Genomic DNA, 15,741 nt, shown 5'->3' with positions numbered 1-15,741 from the left:
GGCGCACCACTTCCGATCAGTGGCAAGAGTCGCTCTATCCAACACCAACGTGACAATCCTGCTAAATGCCAGCCTGTAAGTGGGAGCTCGCGTTTAAGGGAAGAAATCTGCTCGGACAGCACGCGCATTGCACTACAATATACAGTCGTATCAATCGCTTGGCCACGTCATTGCTCCTCGCTTCTCACTGTAATCGCGCTTGCACTAGGCGAGACCCAAGGCCTAGGATCCGTCAACTTCGCGAGACATCTGTTTCCCGGAGCGAGATCACTCTCCGCTTCGATTACCAGGGTCAAAGCGTCTAATGCAGGTTCTTTCTTGCATCCGCACATTCGCGTTTTACGTCAACTTGTTGTTTTGCATATGTCGTTCGTCTTCGCTTTGGAAATCGAGGGATTCACAGCGAGATTGGTGATTTCTCTCGGCAGAAGCAAAGACAATTCTCGAGACTCGAACGGTGGGTATTTTGCAAAAACGATGGGTTGTACTGGAGAGTCATAAAGACTACAAGAAGCTGTCGTACGAGAAAAGTGAACGATAGAAGAAGAATTTGTTGCGACGGAGGGTTCGAAAAACGTTGAACATATGTACAAGGGGGAAATCTTGGTGAAAAAACCCAAGATGGTGAGTCAGCAACTATCAAAATGACTATTGTCTCGTGAGATGCGAAAGAGGTTTCGGAGCGGGTAGGTCTAGAGTAGAAGTTCGAGAGTTTGTCGAGTGATGGTACGAAAGGTTCGCGAGCGAGCTTTTGCGACGATGAGCATCGAGTTGCGCGGCGGATTTTCTCTGAGCCGGTTGCGCGCCCGACGATGTCGATGAAGAAACTGGCAAGGAGGTCTTGCGTAATGGCGCCACTCGAAAAGGATCGTTTGGCGACTGGAGGTACGAGGGAGAGTATGACGTTCTTCTCGCGAGTCCGGTCATTGGGATGCGCGTGGTAGATGCAGGCGGCATCAACGATTTGCGAACGTGAGGAGGGGAAGAGGTCAAGAGGGGTTTGAGGCGAGCGGAAGAAGGGGTACGAGGTTCGTAAGATGCGGGCGAAACAGTGTAACTGAGGCGGGGGGAGGATGTCGGAGTGCGCAACACGGGTAGTGAGCTGACAGAACGAAGGGATCTCCCGTTCGTGGCTGGTAGATGTCGATTGATAGGCGGTTGCGTGCTAAGAGATGCGTAGCTCACGCGGCTCTTCAAGTCTGTCGTTGGGCTCTCGAGATTCGCCTCGAAGGCAGGTGATTCTTCTTCATCGATCGTAGTCGTCGACGAGTTCCTTCTGCCTGCCCATCTGCCTGGAATGCAACTCTCCCTCACGTATGCTCGGGTACCGATACCGTCGCTTGTGACGGAAGATGCGAGGGAAGAAGGTGGCGACAAGTAGGACGAGTCGAACGACAGGTCAAACATCTCTTCCGACTCGGACGAGTATTCGCCATCATCGTCCGAACGGTCGCTGAAAGACGATGTCGATTCCCTGCGCGAGCGAGGGGATCGACCCGCATGCCGCGAGAAGGAGGTCGATGGGGACATTGAAGGTTTTCGAGCCAGCTTGTACGCCTATATGTCCTCGTCGATAATCAGTCAAGTCTCATGTAGGGAGGAGTGGAAGAAACTGCCTTACCTTGTATCCGTTCTTTTCCGCTGGTGCTGACTCCGCGCTCGCCGTGGTCGCACAGCTAGCGGTACTCAGTTTGCGCATCTCGATCACACTACTGACCCGACTGATCAGCTTGCGCACCCTCTCCCGATCCTTTTCCCGATCCGTCTGTCCAATTTCAGCCGGGGCCAACTTGCTCGGGTTGTCTTCCTCGGGAGGAACAGGTGACTTTCCCTGTGCGAGCTCGTCGAGTTGATGAGATATCTTTTGCATGTCGAGAGATGCAACTGAAGACGTCGAATCAACCCGAGTACGAATCCGAGCTCGAGGCGGGACCTGCATCGAATACCCTTCGAACGAGAGATCGCTCTGCGCGCGTTCGCCAGTTGCAGGATTGGGTTGGATCATCGTCGGAGTACTCGCATCCGATGTGTCTGAGCAAGTTCTCGGTCGAGACGAGTCGTTGACAACCTCCTGGCCCGACAGCGGGGACAGAGCCAGCGTCACGACCGGTGCGCGAGCCCGACTATCAAAAGGTATGCTAGATCCATCGAGTAGAGCCAGTCGAGAATCTCGAGGCGCTCGTTCTGCGGCTGGTGGCAAGCCGGGCAGGGGTCGGTCCGGAGGCGCGCTCGGAGGTCGCCGAGACACTCGTCCGTACGAAGGCGTATAGAAGCCATAGGTAATCATTGAAGTCGCGGGAGAGAGCACAGGGACATCTGCGAAGGGGATAGTGGAGGTCTGTGAAGGCTCAGACGAGGGGACTGTGAGTTGACTTGGCATGGAAGCGACGACGGTGCTCGGTGGTGGAAGAGACTGCACAATGTGAAGCGGGCTATTTAGCATTGGACGAGAAGAACACAGCGATCCACGTACCGGAAGGGGAAGGGCGGGAGGGCGATCGGGCGAGAACAAGATGCTAACGGGCTTTGCAAACGATCTCGCGCGTCTCAATTTGGCAGCGTTTGGCCGTGGAACGACTACTCCAATTGGTGCATCGTCGACAACTGTCGGAGTTCGAGGTGAAGGAACCGATGAATTGGTCGAAGCATGGGTAAGGTCGCTCGCGATGGTCGAGATGGAAGGGCGGTGTTGCAGCTGAGGATGGCAGTCGAACTGGAGAAAAACTTCGGGAGAGTCGGCTTCTGCTGACGGCGAGGCTGATTGAGCGTACGGGTGGCGAGAGGGCGGCGAGCGGGTGCGGCTCGGTTCAGGAGAGACGGGGAGTGGCAGCGGAGGAGCCGGGAAAGCGTCGACAATCGGAGTCAGGTCGAGTTCGGCAGTTGTCGGCGTCGAAGCTATCGAAGAGACATCGTCGGTTGGAGATCGAGGCTGGGGTGCACACGAGAGATATTCGGACGAGCAGTCCAAGATTCGAATGCCGAGCCCGGTCAAACCCAGCTCGCCTTGTTCATGCATCGTACCCGCTTGAGCCAGCAAGCTTTCACGCTCCAAATCCCTCGCTGTGAATGTTCCTGTCGTGCCGCCGACAGCGCCCGAGCCTCGCTGCGCCTGCGCCCTGGCCCCCCTTGCGGATCCACCTCGAACCACGGCTGTCGGCTTCCCCGAGGGCAACATGCCCCTCTTCTAGTAGCTGTAGGTTTGCGGAAACGGTGTGGATGCGTAAATTGGCGGACGAGGCCTGTGCGACAGGGGGCGCGGTCGAGAGAGTCGGGAAGCGGCGTAGCTACGGGTGCGCTACTCGGCCACAAGCATGAGAGATGCTGGGAATTTCTGGAATGCGGGAAGGATGGACAGTGGCTGTCGAGGGAAGCGCGGACGGAAACGATCGACGTCGACTGCTCTTAATGAATTCGCAAGCCTAAATCGGGCAAGCGAGGCTCGAGACCGTTTCGCTAGGCTCTAACTACGTCTGCACTGAGCGTGGGCGGGTCGAGCTCGAAAGTCGAAAGTAGCGACTGAGACGAGGTCGAACGTCGCAAGAGACTGTTGAAGTGCAACGGATCGAGGCTAGTCGTGGGACAAGGGCGATCTAGGCGCAAGCTACTGTACGCGTCGGAAATGAATGCACCAGAATTTGCTCGAGCGGGTTGCGAACATGGCTGGGAAACACTTCTAGGCGGTCAAGGTTCGCCTGTTTTGATTTCGAGACGAGCCAGATTCCTGCGAGTTTGAACGAGAGGACCACGCGCGTTTCATAGAAATGCATGCGCCGGAACGCGTCGGCACGCGTTCGCGTTGGCGTTTTTCGCTCTCTCACATTCGCACATTCAGCACTCTCACACTCTCTCTCCATCGCTGCTTCTCCCTCTCGTCGTTCGCTCTATTCAGCAGTGCAACCCCTTGCCTTCTTGGCTCGGCTCCGTCCCGACACATTCGTTTCCTTTCTACGTGATCGCATTTCGTCTGCCCTCGGCTCGACCAGACCACCGCATCACGCGTTCGCTCAAACATGCTTCGTTCTGCCGCACCTCAAGTACCAACAACACCGACCAAGCGTCCTCTGACGGCAGTATTCACCGCATGCAAACGCGACGCGGACGATGTGATCACCAAGAAACGCAAACTCGCATCCGTGCCAACCAGTCTCATAGACGAGCACAAGGAGAACCGGTCGACGCAGCTCCTCGACGCAGACGAGCGAGATCTTGGCGAGTCCTAGTCCTTGCTCTTCTCTCGATCGATCGCGCTAACAGTAATTGACCTTCGTCCTCAGCGAGTACGTCTCTGCCTACGCCTGCCTCGACTCCGACAAAGCACGTCAACCCCGCAGATCCGCTTACTCCATCCCGGCCTGTAACCGCCAAGTCGATCCCGCATGTGTTCGCGCACGCTCATCTGGTCCTTTCGACCTCTTCCCCATTGACCGCCACGCTGCCACTCTCGGGGCGATCGGAACAAAAAGACACGCTCGAAGCGTTCCTCTGCCGTCGATTCCCCCAGGTGTACCGCGACGCTTCTGCGGCTGCAAACCCAAGAGGACCTGGTCCAGCTGCGCTGTATGCATCTGGACCTCCTGGGATTGGCAAAACAGCGCTTCTCTCTGCAGTCTTGGACAACTTTGAGAACCAGGTCGCACAGAAAAATCTCGGCGGGACCGTTAGGATCTCGATGAGGAATTGCTCGACGGTCGTGACCGGAGAAACCGCCTGGGAACGGCTCGCGGCGGGCCTCGGAATTGATTGGAACGATCGAACTCTCAAAGGCAAGGAAATGTTTGAGCAAGGTCTGAAAGATGGGAAGCAATAGTGAGTTTCTCCATACCGGCGAGACCTCCCACGCTCAGCCAGCTTGACTCACAAACGCGCTCGATCCTGCAGTCTCTTGATTCTGGACGAAATCGACCACCTGTGCACCGGAGCAAACAAAACTTCGTCTGCAGCACCCGACCTCCTCAACGCCTTGTTCGCCCTCGCATCGGTGCCATCCTCTCCCTTGACCTTGATCGGTATCGCCAACGACCTCACCCTCAAGGCTTTGAACCTGACATCGGTCGCGTCTCCTTCCCGCCTGTTCGGCTTGAAAGGCAGGCACAAGAGCGACCCTCTGACGACTCCGACGAAACCGATCAACCTCCATTTCGCTCCCTACACCTGGCAAGAACTCGTCAAGATTGTTGCACAACGACTCGAACTCCTCGCTCCTTCCTATCCCGAACACCTCGATCGAGCGCTCGTCCCCGCCACTAGTGCAGCTCCGACGACTCCTGCCCGATCATTCCCTCTGATCGACAAGGTCGCACTTGAACGAGCTGCGAAAAAAGTCGCAACCGGTACCGGCGATGTCAGGACGATCCTCGACCTCGTGCGCAAATCGATCTCGCTCGTCTCGTCTACACTAGACCCTGCGTCCCTGGCCACCTTGACGCCTGCTTCGGCGCCGAAAGCATCCATGAAACACATGACTGCAGCGCTCTCTTCCTCGGCGGGACTCACGACTGCCCCTTCCCTTTCAACTCGTCTCGCATCGTTGAACCCGAACCAACGGTTCGTACTCGTCTCGACGGTCATCTCCCTCTCGCGGCAACTACCTCTCGGACTCGATACGACCGACGGATCGGTTTCGGCGAGCGCGACAATCAGTCTCGAAGACACTCTCAAAGTGTACCGTGAAGTCGTCGGTCGAGAAGAGAGTCTCAAATCGGTCATGCATTCTACAAAAGACGGGTTCGCGCAAGCTATCGAGATGGTTCAAGATTTGAGCGGGTTCATCGAAATCACTTCGTCGAATGTCAAAAACAGTCCTTCGAAAACGAGAAAGACTCCTTCGCCGAGTAAACGTGGAGGTAAACTTGGAGGATCATCAGTACTCATCTCTTCTTCCGAATCGGCTCCGATCAACGAACTAGTCAAGATCTTTCTGCCTTCGTCGACTGTCGAGGAAAAAGAAGACGAGACAGCGAGGTTGTGTCGCAAGATGTTGACGAGGGAATTGTCGGATCAACAATGGAAACGCAAACTGATTGCGATGGGTCGCGACGAGGAACGACAAGCCGAGGAAGAACTGCAAGGGAGGGAATGGGAACGGTCAATGAAAGCTCAAGCAGCTGAACGAGGCGAGATGACCATGTGCGATTGATTCGCACGAAAATAGTTTAGATACCCCTCCTTCAATCTTCGATACCCTGTATTTTTTGTGGGTCTTCTTGGGATGCTTGTATGATTGTATTTCTTCTACGCAAAGCAATATTAGTTTCGCAGGATCTTGTTGACAGAATCGGATAAGGAGAGAATCCTTTGAGCTTTGATCGCCTCGAATTGGACGAGCAGCTCCTCGATTATCACTTCGAGGTTAGACTCATCGTTCTGTCTCAACCGCTTCACAAAACGTGACAGAGCAACATTGTCTACGAGCGTGACTTTACGGACAGCGACGAGGTTTTCTGGGAAATAGAGCAGGTCAGAGACGAGGAGAGCTAGGTCAAACTTATCCGACAGAGAGGGGGCAGGTCTCGTTGGAGCATGAGTCTATTAACGAGTCCAAGATGCTGGCTCACGAGGCAGGTTTTGGAGAGGATTGTAGGGATTTGAGCGAGGCATAGAGAGTTTTAAGATGTTCCTCCTGCACGTTCCACTCGATTTCAACCCATATCGACCACTCCTTCAACCCGGCCACATGCCGCTTGATTGCCTCAACGGACTCCCCGATCATCGACGACAGGTACATCGTCAATCGCCTCGTCGTGATCGGCCAACGGGCCCCGTCCGCGATCTTCTCCATCGAGCACCAGTCGTAAGACTTTTTCAGCGCCGTCTCGAATTCCTTCCGCTGCCTGTCGGGCAGCGCGAGCTTGATTTTTTGGTATTGAGCCAGGGAAGCGAGCGAGTACTCGTGCCTTTCGTCTCGAGGGGGATAGAAAGGAAGACCGGGAGGGCGGGCAAGGATGTCTTTCGAAGCGGGAACCTCGCTCGATTTGGTCGCAATCTCGTTAAGCGCCGAAGGGAACTCATGTCCCAGTCGGGACTGGCCGAGGTTTGGCGGCGTGACAAGAGGAAGAGAGTTGGTTGAGGAGGTGGCGCTTTCGGCTAGAAGTGGGGAGCGGGCTGAAGAGGAAGAACCGTATATGTTCGCGTAGTTGGCAGCAGCCAAGATGGACCACGGTTCAGCAGCGGTGCCAGGTCGACCCGGGTCTTCTTCGTTGGAGGACCTTCCTCGCGCTCATTCCGAGGCGACTGGGGCGGATTGACGTTGTGTCCGTATGCCTTGAGTAGGTCTGATACCACTTGCACTTCGGCTTTCGTTGCCTTGGCCCAGTCCGAGGAGGAATCCGCCACACGCTCCTCCCGTGACGGCTGGGACGGATCGCCATCGCCTGCGTTGCGCCTGCGAGCCTTCTGTCGGTCTAGCATCCTTTGATCATCGGCGTTCATCGCTTTGATCTCAGTTGACGTAAGCGTAGAGGTTCAGAACAGAAAGAGAAAAATCGGCGAGTGAATGTGTACTGTAGAAGAGAAAGCTCGCTCCCAATCCTCTGGCTCGTGCTTCGCCGCCAGATTCTGCGTGACCGTAGTGACGGCAAGATTTTGTATCTTGCCACGGACCAATGGTACCGCTTCGACTGCATGGGCTTCACAGTGAGCTTGGTACGCAGGTGTTCAGAAGGGTAGCTTTGGCATGACATCTTCTTTCACTCACTTCAAAGGTGAACAAAAAAGCGTTTGCGAATGGCTTTCTCTTGACGAAACACTCCCAACAAAGAGAAGAAAAGACTGAGAGATCAGTAGCGAGTAGTATCTGACTTGCACAAAAAAGGTTTTTGAGGACCTCGAAAAGAAAAAAACGTAACAAAAAAACAAAAGTGGAAGAAAGAAAAGGTTCCACACGCATACAACGAAGAAATGTACTGAAAAAAGAAAAGGGGAGACGAGGGAAACAGAGGGAAACAGGTTTGTGAACGGCTAAGAGGTAAAGCAGAAAAATGATTCGAGGTGCGAAATGCGAAGGATTTTTGGAAGAGAGAGAGAGAGAGAACGAAAGTGTCCATCTGGTTTAAGCAAGGATTGAGAAAGAGACAAGGAAAGTGCACAAAGTCTACATGTAGTCGGAAAAACATCGGAAGTGCAGGGAGGCGAAAAGGAAAAAAAAGTCGAAAGAAAAGATGTCGCCGAAAGACACAGGGGACAGAGTGGCGAAGTCAGAAGCGTGCTTAACGAATGATAGTAGTAATTGTCGGAAATTGTCGGTTGTAGTAGTGAACAAATGGTCGCGAGCGCAGAGAAGCATGCGCCATCATTTTGTTTGGAGAATACGAGTTTCGCAGAAACGAGGTCGGTTTGAAGTACAGGAACAGAGTTGCGTCACACGACTGTATCGCAGATCAAGGATTTTCAACGTCAGGTTCAGTGAGACTAAGCAGCCAGAAAAACCAGAATTCGGCTTACAGAAATGTGTGAGTTTGCGAGAGTCAGGGTGCACGTCCATCTCCTCCTACAAGTCCAGATCATCTCGATCAGTACCGAGGAAGTACTCGAGGGTGGAAAAAGGGACACGAAAAAAAAGCTCACCATCTTGAAGCTGTTGAGTTCCTCCTTGATCTGCTGTGCCAGAGTTGGCGTCAATCGGTTACACGTCGCAGGCTCTGCCCGACGGTCATAGATCGCAGCAGGCCAAGTCGTGTGGACGCTCAAATTCGCTGCGAACGCGATCCGACGTCCGGTAGCGCCCGGGGTCGAGTTCGAACGAACCGTGTTTTGCGCCGCGAACTGCGTCAGGACGGGAGCGGACGAGTTCATCGACGGGTTGCCATACATGGTTCCTCCACCGTTGGAAACGGTATCGTGGCCTTGTCCGAGCATAGCTGGCGGTTGAGAGTCGAACCGGGTCGAAGTCGACGATGAAACGACACCGTCCACTTGCGCTTGCGATGGAATGACATTGACGAGCGCTGCGCTGCCGGACGAGCTAGGTCGACCGTGTTGCTGCGGTGCATCGAAGGAAGAAGCGCGGTTGCGGATGAATCCCGGCTTTGGACGAGCGTAGTGCTCCTGGCTGTAAGTACCAGCTCCTGTTTGTGACAAGCATGTTAGCCCGTTTCGACTGAAAGAGAGGACGTGATCGGTTACTTACCTTTGAGAATGCCCTTGACAGCTCGTGGTTGAGTAACAGGCGTGGCTCCGTTGCGGTACAGACTCGGTTCGTAGTCACTCGAAGGAGCTCGTCGAAGCGCTTCTCCATAAGCTTGTGGAGGTGCGAGGATCTCGAGACTCTGTCGGGGCGTCGTATCGGCATCGTGGTAGAGTCCGAGTGCCGAACCTCCTCGCTCCGTTCCAGCGATCGAAGAAGCGTCGTCTCGATAATTCGAAGCAGCATCGGAACGCAAATCCGTCTTGCTGCCACCGAACCCAAGTCGACCAAATTTGGATCCACCACCACGAGATTTGAGTTTGTCCTTCTCCTTCTCGAGCGCTTTCGTCCTACTCTCGAGGGCGTCGTCGGTCGTTTTGCTCCTACCGATCCCCCATCTGCCACTCTTGCCACTCTTGATCGAAGCCGAATCGGAATCGGTACGCCCGTGCAGGCCTCGAGCAGCCGGCGGACCTAGTTTGGCCGCTTCGGCAGCTGCAGCCGCTCGAGCTCGTGCTTCTTCCGCTTCCTGTTCGGCGTAGTGCATCTGTTGTCGTTTCGCGAGTGCAGCGGCAGGTGACATGCCCGTCGATCTAGGTGAAGCTTCGACTTCGGCCGTCGCGTGACTGACTGAAGCGACCGAAACTCCCGCTTTACTCTTCTTGTCCTTCTTGCCCGCTGCAACGGGGGAATCGTCTTCGTCTGCTGCTGCATCTTTCGATTTGTCCTTTTTGAACGCTTTCGTCAATCCCATCAAACTGTTGCGTCGTGCGAGTTTACCCATCTGTCCCAATCTGCGAATCATGACGGATGCGGAAGACACGGTCGAAGAGATCGAAATGTTGTCGGTCGACGAATTGAGTTTCGAGTTGAGCAACCGGAACCGACTCGTCGAAGGAGCTTTGCGGGTAGAGTCGGCATCACCATTGAGAGTTCTCGTCGTGGTAGAAGCAGACGAAGTGATCGAACCGAACGAAGGGTGACTCGCATGATGAGCTGGAGGAGTTCTTGGGTTCGTCGACGTTTCAGACGAACTGACACTGTCTCGTCTCACTCGTGCGAATTGACCTGCATCTTTCGCTCCCTTGCCATCGACTTCTGCTGACGTCAACGTTGGGGGATTTGAACTCGAGGATCCACCTCCGAATGCCTTTTTGAACCTTGAAGCCATTCCTTTCTTCTCCTTGTCTTTGACTTTCGCTCCCATCCCCGCCGTCGCGGTCGAGTCTGCTCGAATCGTCGCCATGCTCGTCATGGTCGGACTTTTCGTGACCGTCGGGTTGACACGTGCGTTCGTTTCAGCCGTGTGATCAGACTCGATCCCTTCCTCGTCCGATTCGTCATCGCTATCGACTGGCAGTCGTTGATGTACTCCTCCGAGGGGTGAAGGTCGTGGGCGGTTCTGCTGCCCTCCTTGTTGAGGAGTGTTAGATCGCGTCGATTCAAACGAAGTGGTTCGAGGTCGAGCAGAGAGAGAAGAGGTCGAAGGTACGTTTGCGTTAGACTGCGAGTCTGGGTACGAGCGATGGATCGATGGAGAAGCGGAAGATTGAGCACTTTGAGTTCGAGGTCGTGCCGCGTACTGCTGCTGGTGGGCCTGCAATGAAGACTGGGAGAAAGAGGAAGGAAGCGTCGCGCTGCGGATCGAAGTCACTGAAGGGGAAGATGCGTGTCCACGGGAACCGCCCTGCGTCGAAGGGGAAGCAGTGTTGAGGTTCAATTTTGGTACGGCGACTCGACTCGAGGCGCTGCTCGTTGAAGGAGTGGTCGAGTGAGAGCGAGGGGTGGTCGAAGTCGATCTCGTGCCGCTATCGGACGACGAAGATTTCGTAGCTTGGTGATGCTGGTGGTCTCGACGATACGGGTGGTACCCTCCCTCGCGACTGCCACCACTCGAGGATCCTCCCGACTCGCCACCTCTGACAACACCTTCGACACTTCCCGGCGGGGTCGGGTAGCCATGGGTCGCCGAGAAGTGCGGAAGCATTGCGCCGGCCGGCAACGACGAGGAAGAGCTGTTCCCAGACGCGAACGAATACTGCGCTGGACTTTGTGTCTGCAACGATGGCGAAGGCGAGGGAGAGTAAGGCAATGGGGAAGTGTGGTACGTTGGACTTGCCGCTGGACCCGAATGAGTCCGTTTCCGAGCTTGCTCTGCAAAAAAAGAAAGCGCGAATTTCGTCAGTCTGACGCGGTAATAATCATCCCTTCGGTAAATGATCGATCAGATACGTACCATTTTGTTGCCAGTCTGCCATCGCTTGGTGCGTTCTCAGCATCTCCATCTGACCTGCAGCTTGAGCCCACTGCGCCTGTTGAAACGACTGCAACCGCTTCTGCTGTTCTGCACTGCCCCCGGGCGTCACTTGTCCGTTCGGAGTATAGTTGACGTAGTTGTTGGCGGTCGAGTTCTGGCTCGGGTGTGGAGAAGGCACGAACGGGAACGCAGGATGGGCAAACGCGTGAGGCGGTGCAAACGGGGAGTACGCCTGACCGACGAACGACGGGTGCACATGTTGAGTCGCATGCGGCATGTACTGTTGCTGTCCCTGTTGATGACCCGAGTACTGCGCTGGAGAGATGCGAGGGATCGAGGACGAGGACGAAGAGTGTTGGTGGCGGTAGAACGATCCGGACGCGTTGTCGCTCGGGAGTGGAGTCGCTGTCGGTCGAGCAGGAGACGATGTAGCTGAAGGTGGAGTCGAAGCGGATCGAGAAGGGGGAGGCACGGGCGAAGGCAGGCGCGCGTAGGTCGACGAAGGGCTCGAGCCTTTCGTGCCGTAGGCGGTCGCGTTCGACTCTGCGCTCAGCCCGTACGCTTGCGCTACGGAGGACGATCCGTGCCGAGCTGAGGACGCTGCATAGTTGGTCAATCCAGCCTGCACTGCTCCTCCTCCTCCTCCTCTCGGGTAGGCCTTTCCTGCGTGTTGTGACCCTGCGACTGCACCTGGTCCATAACCCGTATGCACAGTCGCGAGGGACGGGCTCGAGTTCATCGACCGAGGTTGACCAGGAGGCGCAGACGCAGCCGAGAGAGACGAGACGAGTGGCCGAGGCGAGTCGGAAGGGAGTCTCGTGTGGAGTGAGGGGACCGGGGCCGAGTACAGGGACGGGGTCGAAGGAGCGAGGCTCGAGACAAGGGCCATGCACTCGTGAGAGTCTCGGAGATCGGGCAATCGCCAAACGCAGGTGGGCGAAGCGGGCGAGAGGATCGGGGGAAGCAACCGAACGAGGCGATCAATCGAGAGCAACTTTGATCACGCTCGACGTACCCAACACCCTAGACACCCAACGAGTTCACGAGTCGCAGTCAGTTGCACGTTCAAACGCGGCCTCGGCGGACAGAGCGAGAGAGAGGCAGAGTCGTCTCGTAATCTGGGATCGGCGTCGTTCGACCCGCGATGGCCCATCCACTCGCTCGCCCAGGTGTCGGGGTAGACTCACTGGGTATAGACGAGAACGATGCACGCTCGAAAGCGGCCGAAAGAACCGGTGACGTTGACGTGCGAGAGGGGGGCGCGGGGAGACAATGTCGAGCGAGACGTATTTACGGATGCGGATGAAATCGATTCCGATTGTGACTTTGCCCTTGTTACCTTTCGTCGTTCCTTTAGCAACTTTGTGTATACAGAATGAAAAGCGCAACGAGGCAATGACACGCTTTCCGCGATTGCGCACTACTATATCAAGGACGCAGCAGTCCCCAGAAAACTTTTTGCACGCGAGTTAAGCGTGTCCCCAACTGTCGCGCTCTAGCCCTCTCGCATAAATGCGACAGAGCCGCGGAGAAACAGGAAGTTTTTACGCGCGCAATACAGACTCGAAGGAGAGAGAGAGCGAGAGCGAGAGAGAGAACGAAAGGAACAAAAGAGAAGAAAGACGCCACACACGAACAGTGCGCAGGCATAGAGAGAGAGACATCTGTAATCGAGAAGCTGCAACGGGGAAATGAGACAAGGGGTATCAAGTCAAACCAAAGAGGTAGGAAACCAGAGTCGAGGGTAACTGGGGGGGAAAACGAGTGGGTCGTGAACTGATTTGGAACAAGAGGGAAGGGAAGTAAGAGCGAGTGCTGCAAAGTGCAAAGGTGCTGACGGGAAAAAAGAGTATGCAAAGATAAGAACCAGAAGGGCGCTGAACAGTCCATACAGTCGTGTGTGTATGGTTTCGACAGAGAAGTTAAGACAGGTTTGCGAAGCGAGTTTTGCGAAAACGAAGAAAGGGTAAAAAGCGATGCGATAAAGAGGTATCTAGGATCGAGGGCTTGGCATAGGTGGTGATACTAGTGCCAACACCCTCATGCGTGGACGAGTTGCGATGCAGAGGCGAAACGAGCGTGGTCTTGAAGGTAGCGAACGTATTCGAGCAAGAATTTGACTTGATGCGTAGTTTCAATCGATTTGACACTGTAATAGACGAGGTCTCGTCAAGTACTCCGTCCGTTTCAGGACAGGACAAGAGAAGGAAACGTACCTGCGACGACGGCGGATGAGATCGATCGCTCTCTCGACGATCACGATCGGCTGTTCGTGCATCCAGCCGTTGGTATTGGAGGCCTGCTCATACAAGCCGTAGCTCGTCGCGACCATGCCCATCTTGATCAACCAGCAGGTCGCGACCAAGCCGGCCCGTCCGATGCCTCCGCGACAATGCGCGAGGACACTCTCGCCATTCAAAGTGTGGTTCCTGATAAGCCGGTCGAGCTGAGCGTCGAGAGAGGCAGCCGAAGCAGGAGCGAAGCCTTCCACCATCGGAATCCGCAGGACCTGCAGTTCGAGCGTCTCGCAAGCTGCAGCATATTCGGGGTACGGTGTTCCGAGAAACGCGAGCTCTACGTCGCAACAGCCGTCAGTTCCTCGTTTCTGTAGCCTAGCCGAATCGCAAACGAGGGCTCACCGGAATCGTCGAGACAGCAGATGATCATTCGCACGCCCTCGTCCTTGGCACGCTGCAGATCGATCTTGACATCTCTGCAGATTGCGCCCCTTCCACCTTTCAAAGATTCTCCATTCATCCTGACCTTTTTGCCCGGACAGGAGGAGAGCATAAAGTTTCCAATTTTGGGGCTGTTTGGAGCGGCATAGACTGAGTGCGGCGGGATAGGGCAGACACCGTTTGCGACTGGCGTAACCAAAGTCAAAAGGTCGCAAGCGGGCTGCGGCGCAAGGAGGAAGGCAGACGTGGTCGGTTCAGACACTGTAGCGAGTCCCGAGGGCATCTGCGAAGAGACCGCCGGGGCCGATTGCGCAAAGACGCGGTTCGAAAAGTAGGACAACAGCTCGGGCGGAACGAGAGGGGAGATACTGATCACCAATGACGAGCAAACGTTAGGTTGGACCGGTTCAGGCGAGGCGAGGCTTGAGATGAGCTCACTTGATCGGGTGTGACATGCTGGTCTTGACGGGTACGCCATTCATCAGCTCCATGCCAGGAAGGAGTCCAGGAACGTTCGGGCAGTATTCGACAAGCGGAAGAGGCGCAGACACGGTCTCGGTCGCAACGCTTCTGTTTCGAGGTGCCGCCACCGTCACGGGCTCTCCCTCGACGAGATCATCAAGTACTGCCATGGCCGAGTTGTCAGCAGCACTGCACTGCTCGACCTGAACTGGAGTTACGCTGGTTGTGGGCTGCGCGTTGAGCGAGAACTCGAAATTCACGCGGGCGAGCGAAGGTGTCAAAGTGGATCGAGGCGGGGGTGTCTGACCATTTGAGCTTGTCTCGAGTACGTTGCAAGAAGCTCGTACGGGCTGTGGGGTCGCGAGAAGACTGGCACTCGCAGTGCGAGCGGGAAGGGCGGGACGAAGGGTGGGAAAAGTGGAAGGTCCGGCACTCTGGGCATGACGGAACGGTGGAATCGGAGGTACTTGAGCGTGAATGTGCTGGACCATCTGAGGGTTTCCTGGTACGGCCGCCGCCGCCACGGCTCGTTTCAGATTGTTGTATTCGGACGCTCTAGACATTGGTGGCGGTTGCGGTTAGTACTGGTCTGCGGACAGGCGACACTACAGGACGATCGAGCCAGTGTTTCTAGAATGACTCACGGGTGCTGACTGCAAAGCCTTGCCAACAGGTTCTGCTCCGAGTAGGACAATTCGCCAAGTTCCCTCGTCTGACGTTCCGCAGTAGCCGTCTGAGTCGCGCCTTCGCCAAAGTCTGCGACCCTTGAAGTTCGAAGGACTGGCTGTGTTTCCTTGCTCGCTCGATTGTCATCATCCCTCGAGTCGGGAGGGGTCGAGGGGTCGTGAACGAGGTGAGGGGATTCAACATCCACGCAGTCCTCCTCGGTGGCGATCGACAACTTGGCACGGAGAACCCTAGCATGTCCTTCTGACTCGGGCCCGGGGCTGGTACTGCAGCGTTTGGTGGGTGACGAACAAGGCGGCGATGCGTTGGCAAGGAGGTTCACCGTGTCGAGGTGCCGAACCCCGGGAATGGCCGCCATCTTGCTGCAGTCGCGATCCTGCTTGATCCCGCTCGTGATAATGTCGAACGCCTACGAGACGACCAAGGGAGTCGCAACCAAGGGCCTCGTTTGGTCGAGCTAGTATCGATTTGACACGAGTTCAGCCGGTTCGCCGAGTTCGCTACGTTGGAAGTGGTGGTCTACCTCGACTTGTCAA

The 15,741-nt window shown here is 55.6% G+C and overlaps 5 protein-coding genes across 5 annotated transcripts; 1 reads left to right on the top strand and 4 right to left on the bottom strand.

The window, feature by feature from the left end:
* Positions 1–648: 648 nt before the first annotated feature.
* On the bottom strand, positions 649–3,016 carry JCM15063_006196 (uncharacterized protein; the record flags this gene model as incomplete). The annotated part of the gene is made up of 3 exons (XM_076680005.1): positions 649–1,557; positions 1,622–2,413; positions 2,474–3,016. The coding sequence occupies 3 exons, from the start codon at positions 3,014–3,016 to the stop codon at positions 649–651; spliced, it is 2,244 nt and encodes a 747-aa protein (XP_076532861.1).
* Positions 3,017–4,010: 994 nt separating this feature from the next.
* Positions 4,011–6,136, top strand: JCM15063_006195 (uncharacterized protein; the record flags this gene model as incomplete). The annotated part of the gene is made up of 3 exons (XM_076680004.1): positions 4,011–4,143; positions 4,275–4,806; positions 4,879–6,136. 3 exons carry the CDS (start codon positions 4,011–4,013, stop codon positions 6,134–6,136), a joined length of 1,923 nt encoding a protein of 640 aa, XP_076532860.1.
* Positions 6,137–6,550: 414 nt separating this feature from the next.
* JCM15063_006194 (uncharacterized protein) lies at positions 6,551–7,428 on the bottom strand (the record flags this gene model as incomplete). Its single annotated transcript, XM_076680003.1, has 2 exons — positions 6,551–7,083; positions 7,155–7,428. The coding sequence occupies 2 exons, from the start codon at positions 7,426–7,428 to the stop codon at positions 6,551–6,553; spliced, it is 807 nt and encodes a 268-aa protein (XP_076532859.1).
* A 927-nt stretch (positions 7,429–8,355) lies between these two features.
* On the bottom strand, positions 8,356–12,267 carry JCM15063_006193 (uncharacterized protein; the record flags this gene model as incomplete). Its single annotated transcript, XM_076680002.1, has 5 exons — positions 8,356–8,363; positions 8,440–8,485; positions 8,563–9,062; positions 9,125–11,275; positions 11,358–12,267. 5 exons carry the CDS (start codon positions 12,265–12,267, stop codon positions 8,356–8,358), a joined length of 3,615 nt encoding a protein of 1,204 aa, XP_076532858.1.
* A 1,151-nt stretch (positions 12,268–13,418) lies between these two features.
* On the bottom strand, positions 13,419–15,563 carry JCM15063_006192 (uncharacterized protein; the record flags this gene model as incomplete). The annotated part of the gene is made up of 5 exons (XM_076680001.1): positions 13,419–13,527; positions 13,595–13,952; positions 14,018–14,424; positions 14,495–15,073; positions 15,163–15,563. 5 exons carry the CDS (start codon positions 15,561–15,563, stop codon positions 13,419–13,421), a joined length of 1,854 nt encoding a protein of 617 aa, XP_076532857.1.
* Between the last annotated feature and the right edge of the window lie 178 nt (positions 15,564–15,741).

The sequence above is a fragment of the Sporobolomyces koalae genome (genome assembly GCF_050403365.1).
Source record: "Sporobolomyces koalae JCM15063 DNA, S_koalae_JCM15063T_v1_ctg30, whole genome shotgun sequence".
In the NCBI taxonomy this organism is placed as follows: Eukaryota; Fungi; Basidiomycota; class Microbotryomycetes; order Sporidiobolales; family Sporidiobolaceae; genus Sporobolomyces; species Sporobolomyces koalae.
The sequence above is the reverse complement of the archived record's forward strand: the minus strand, read 5'-3'. Positions and strand labels throughout refer to the sequence as shown.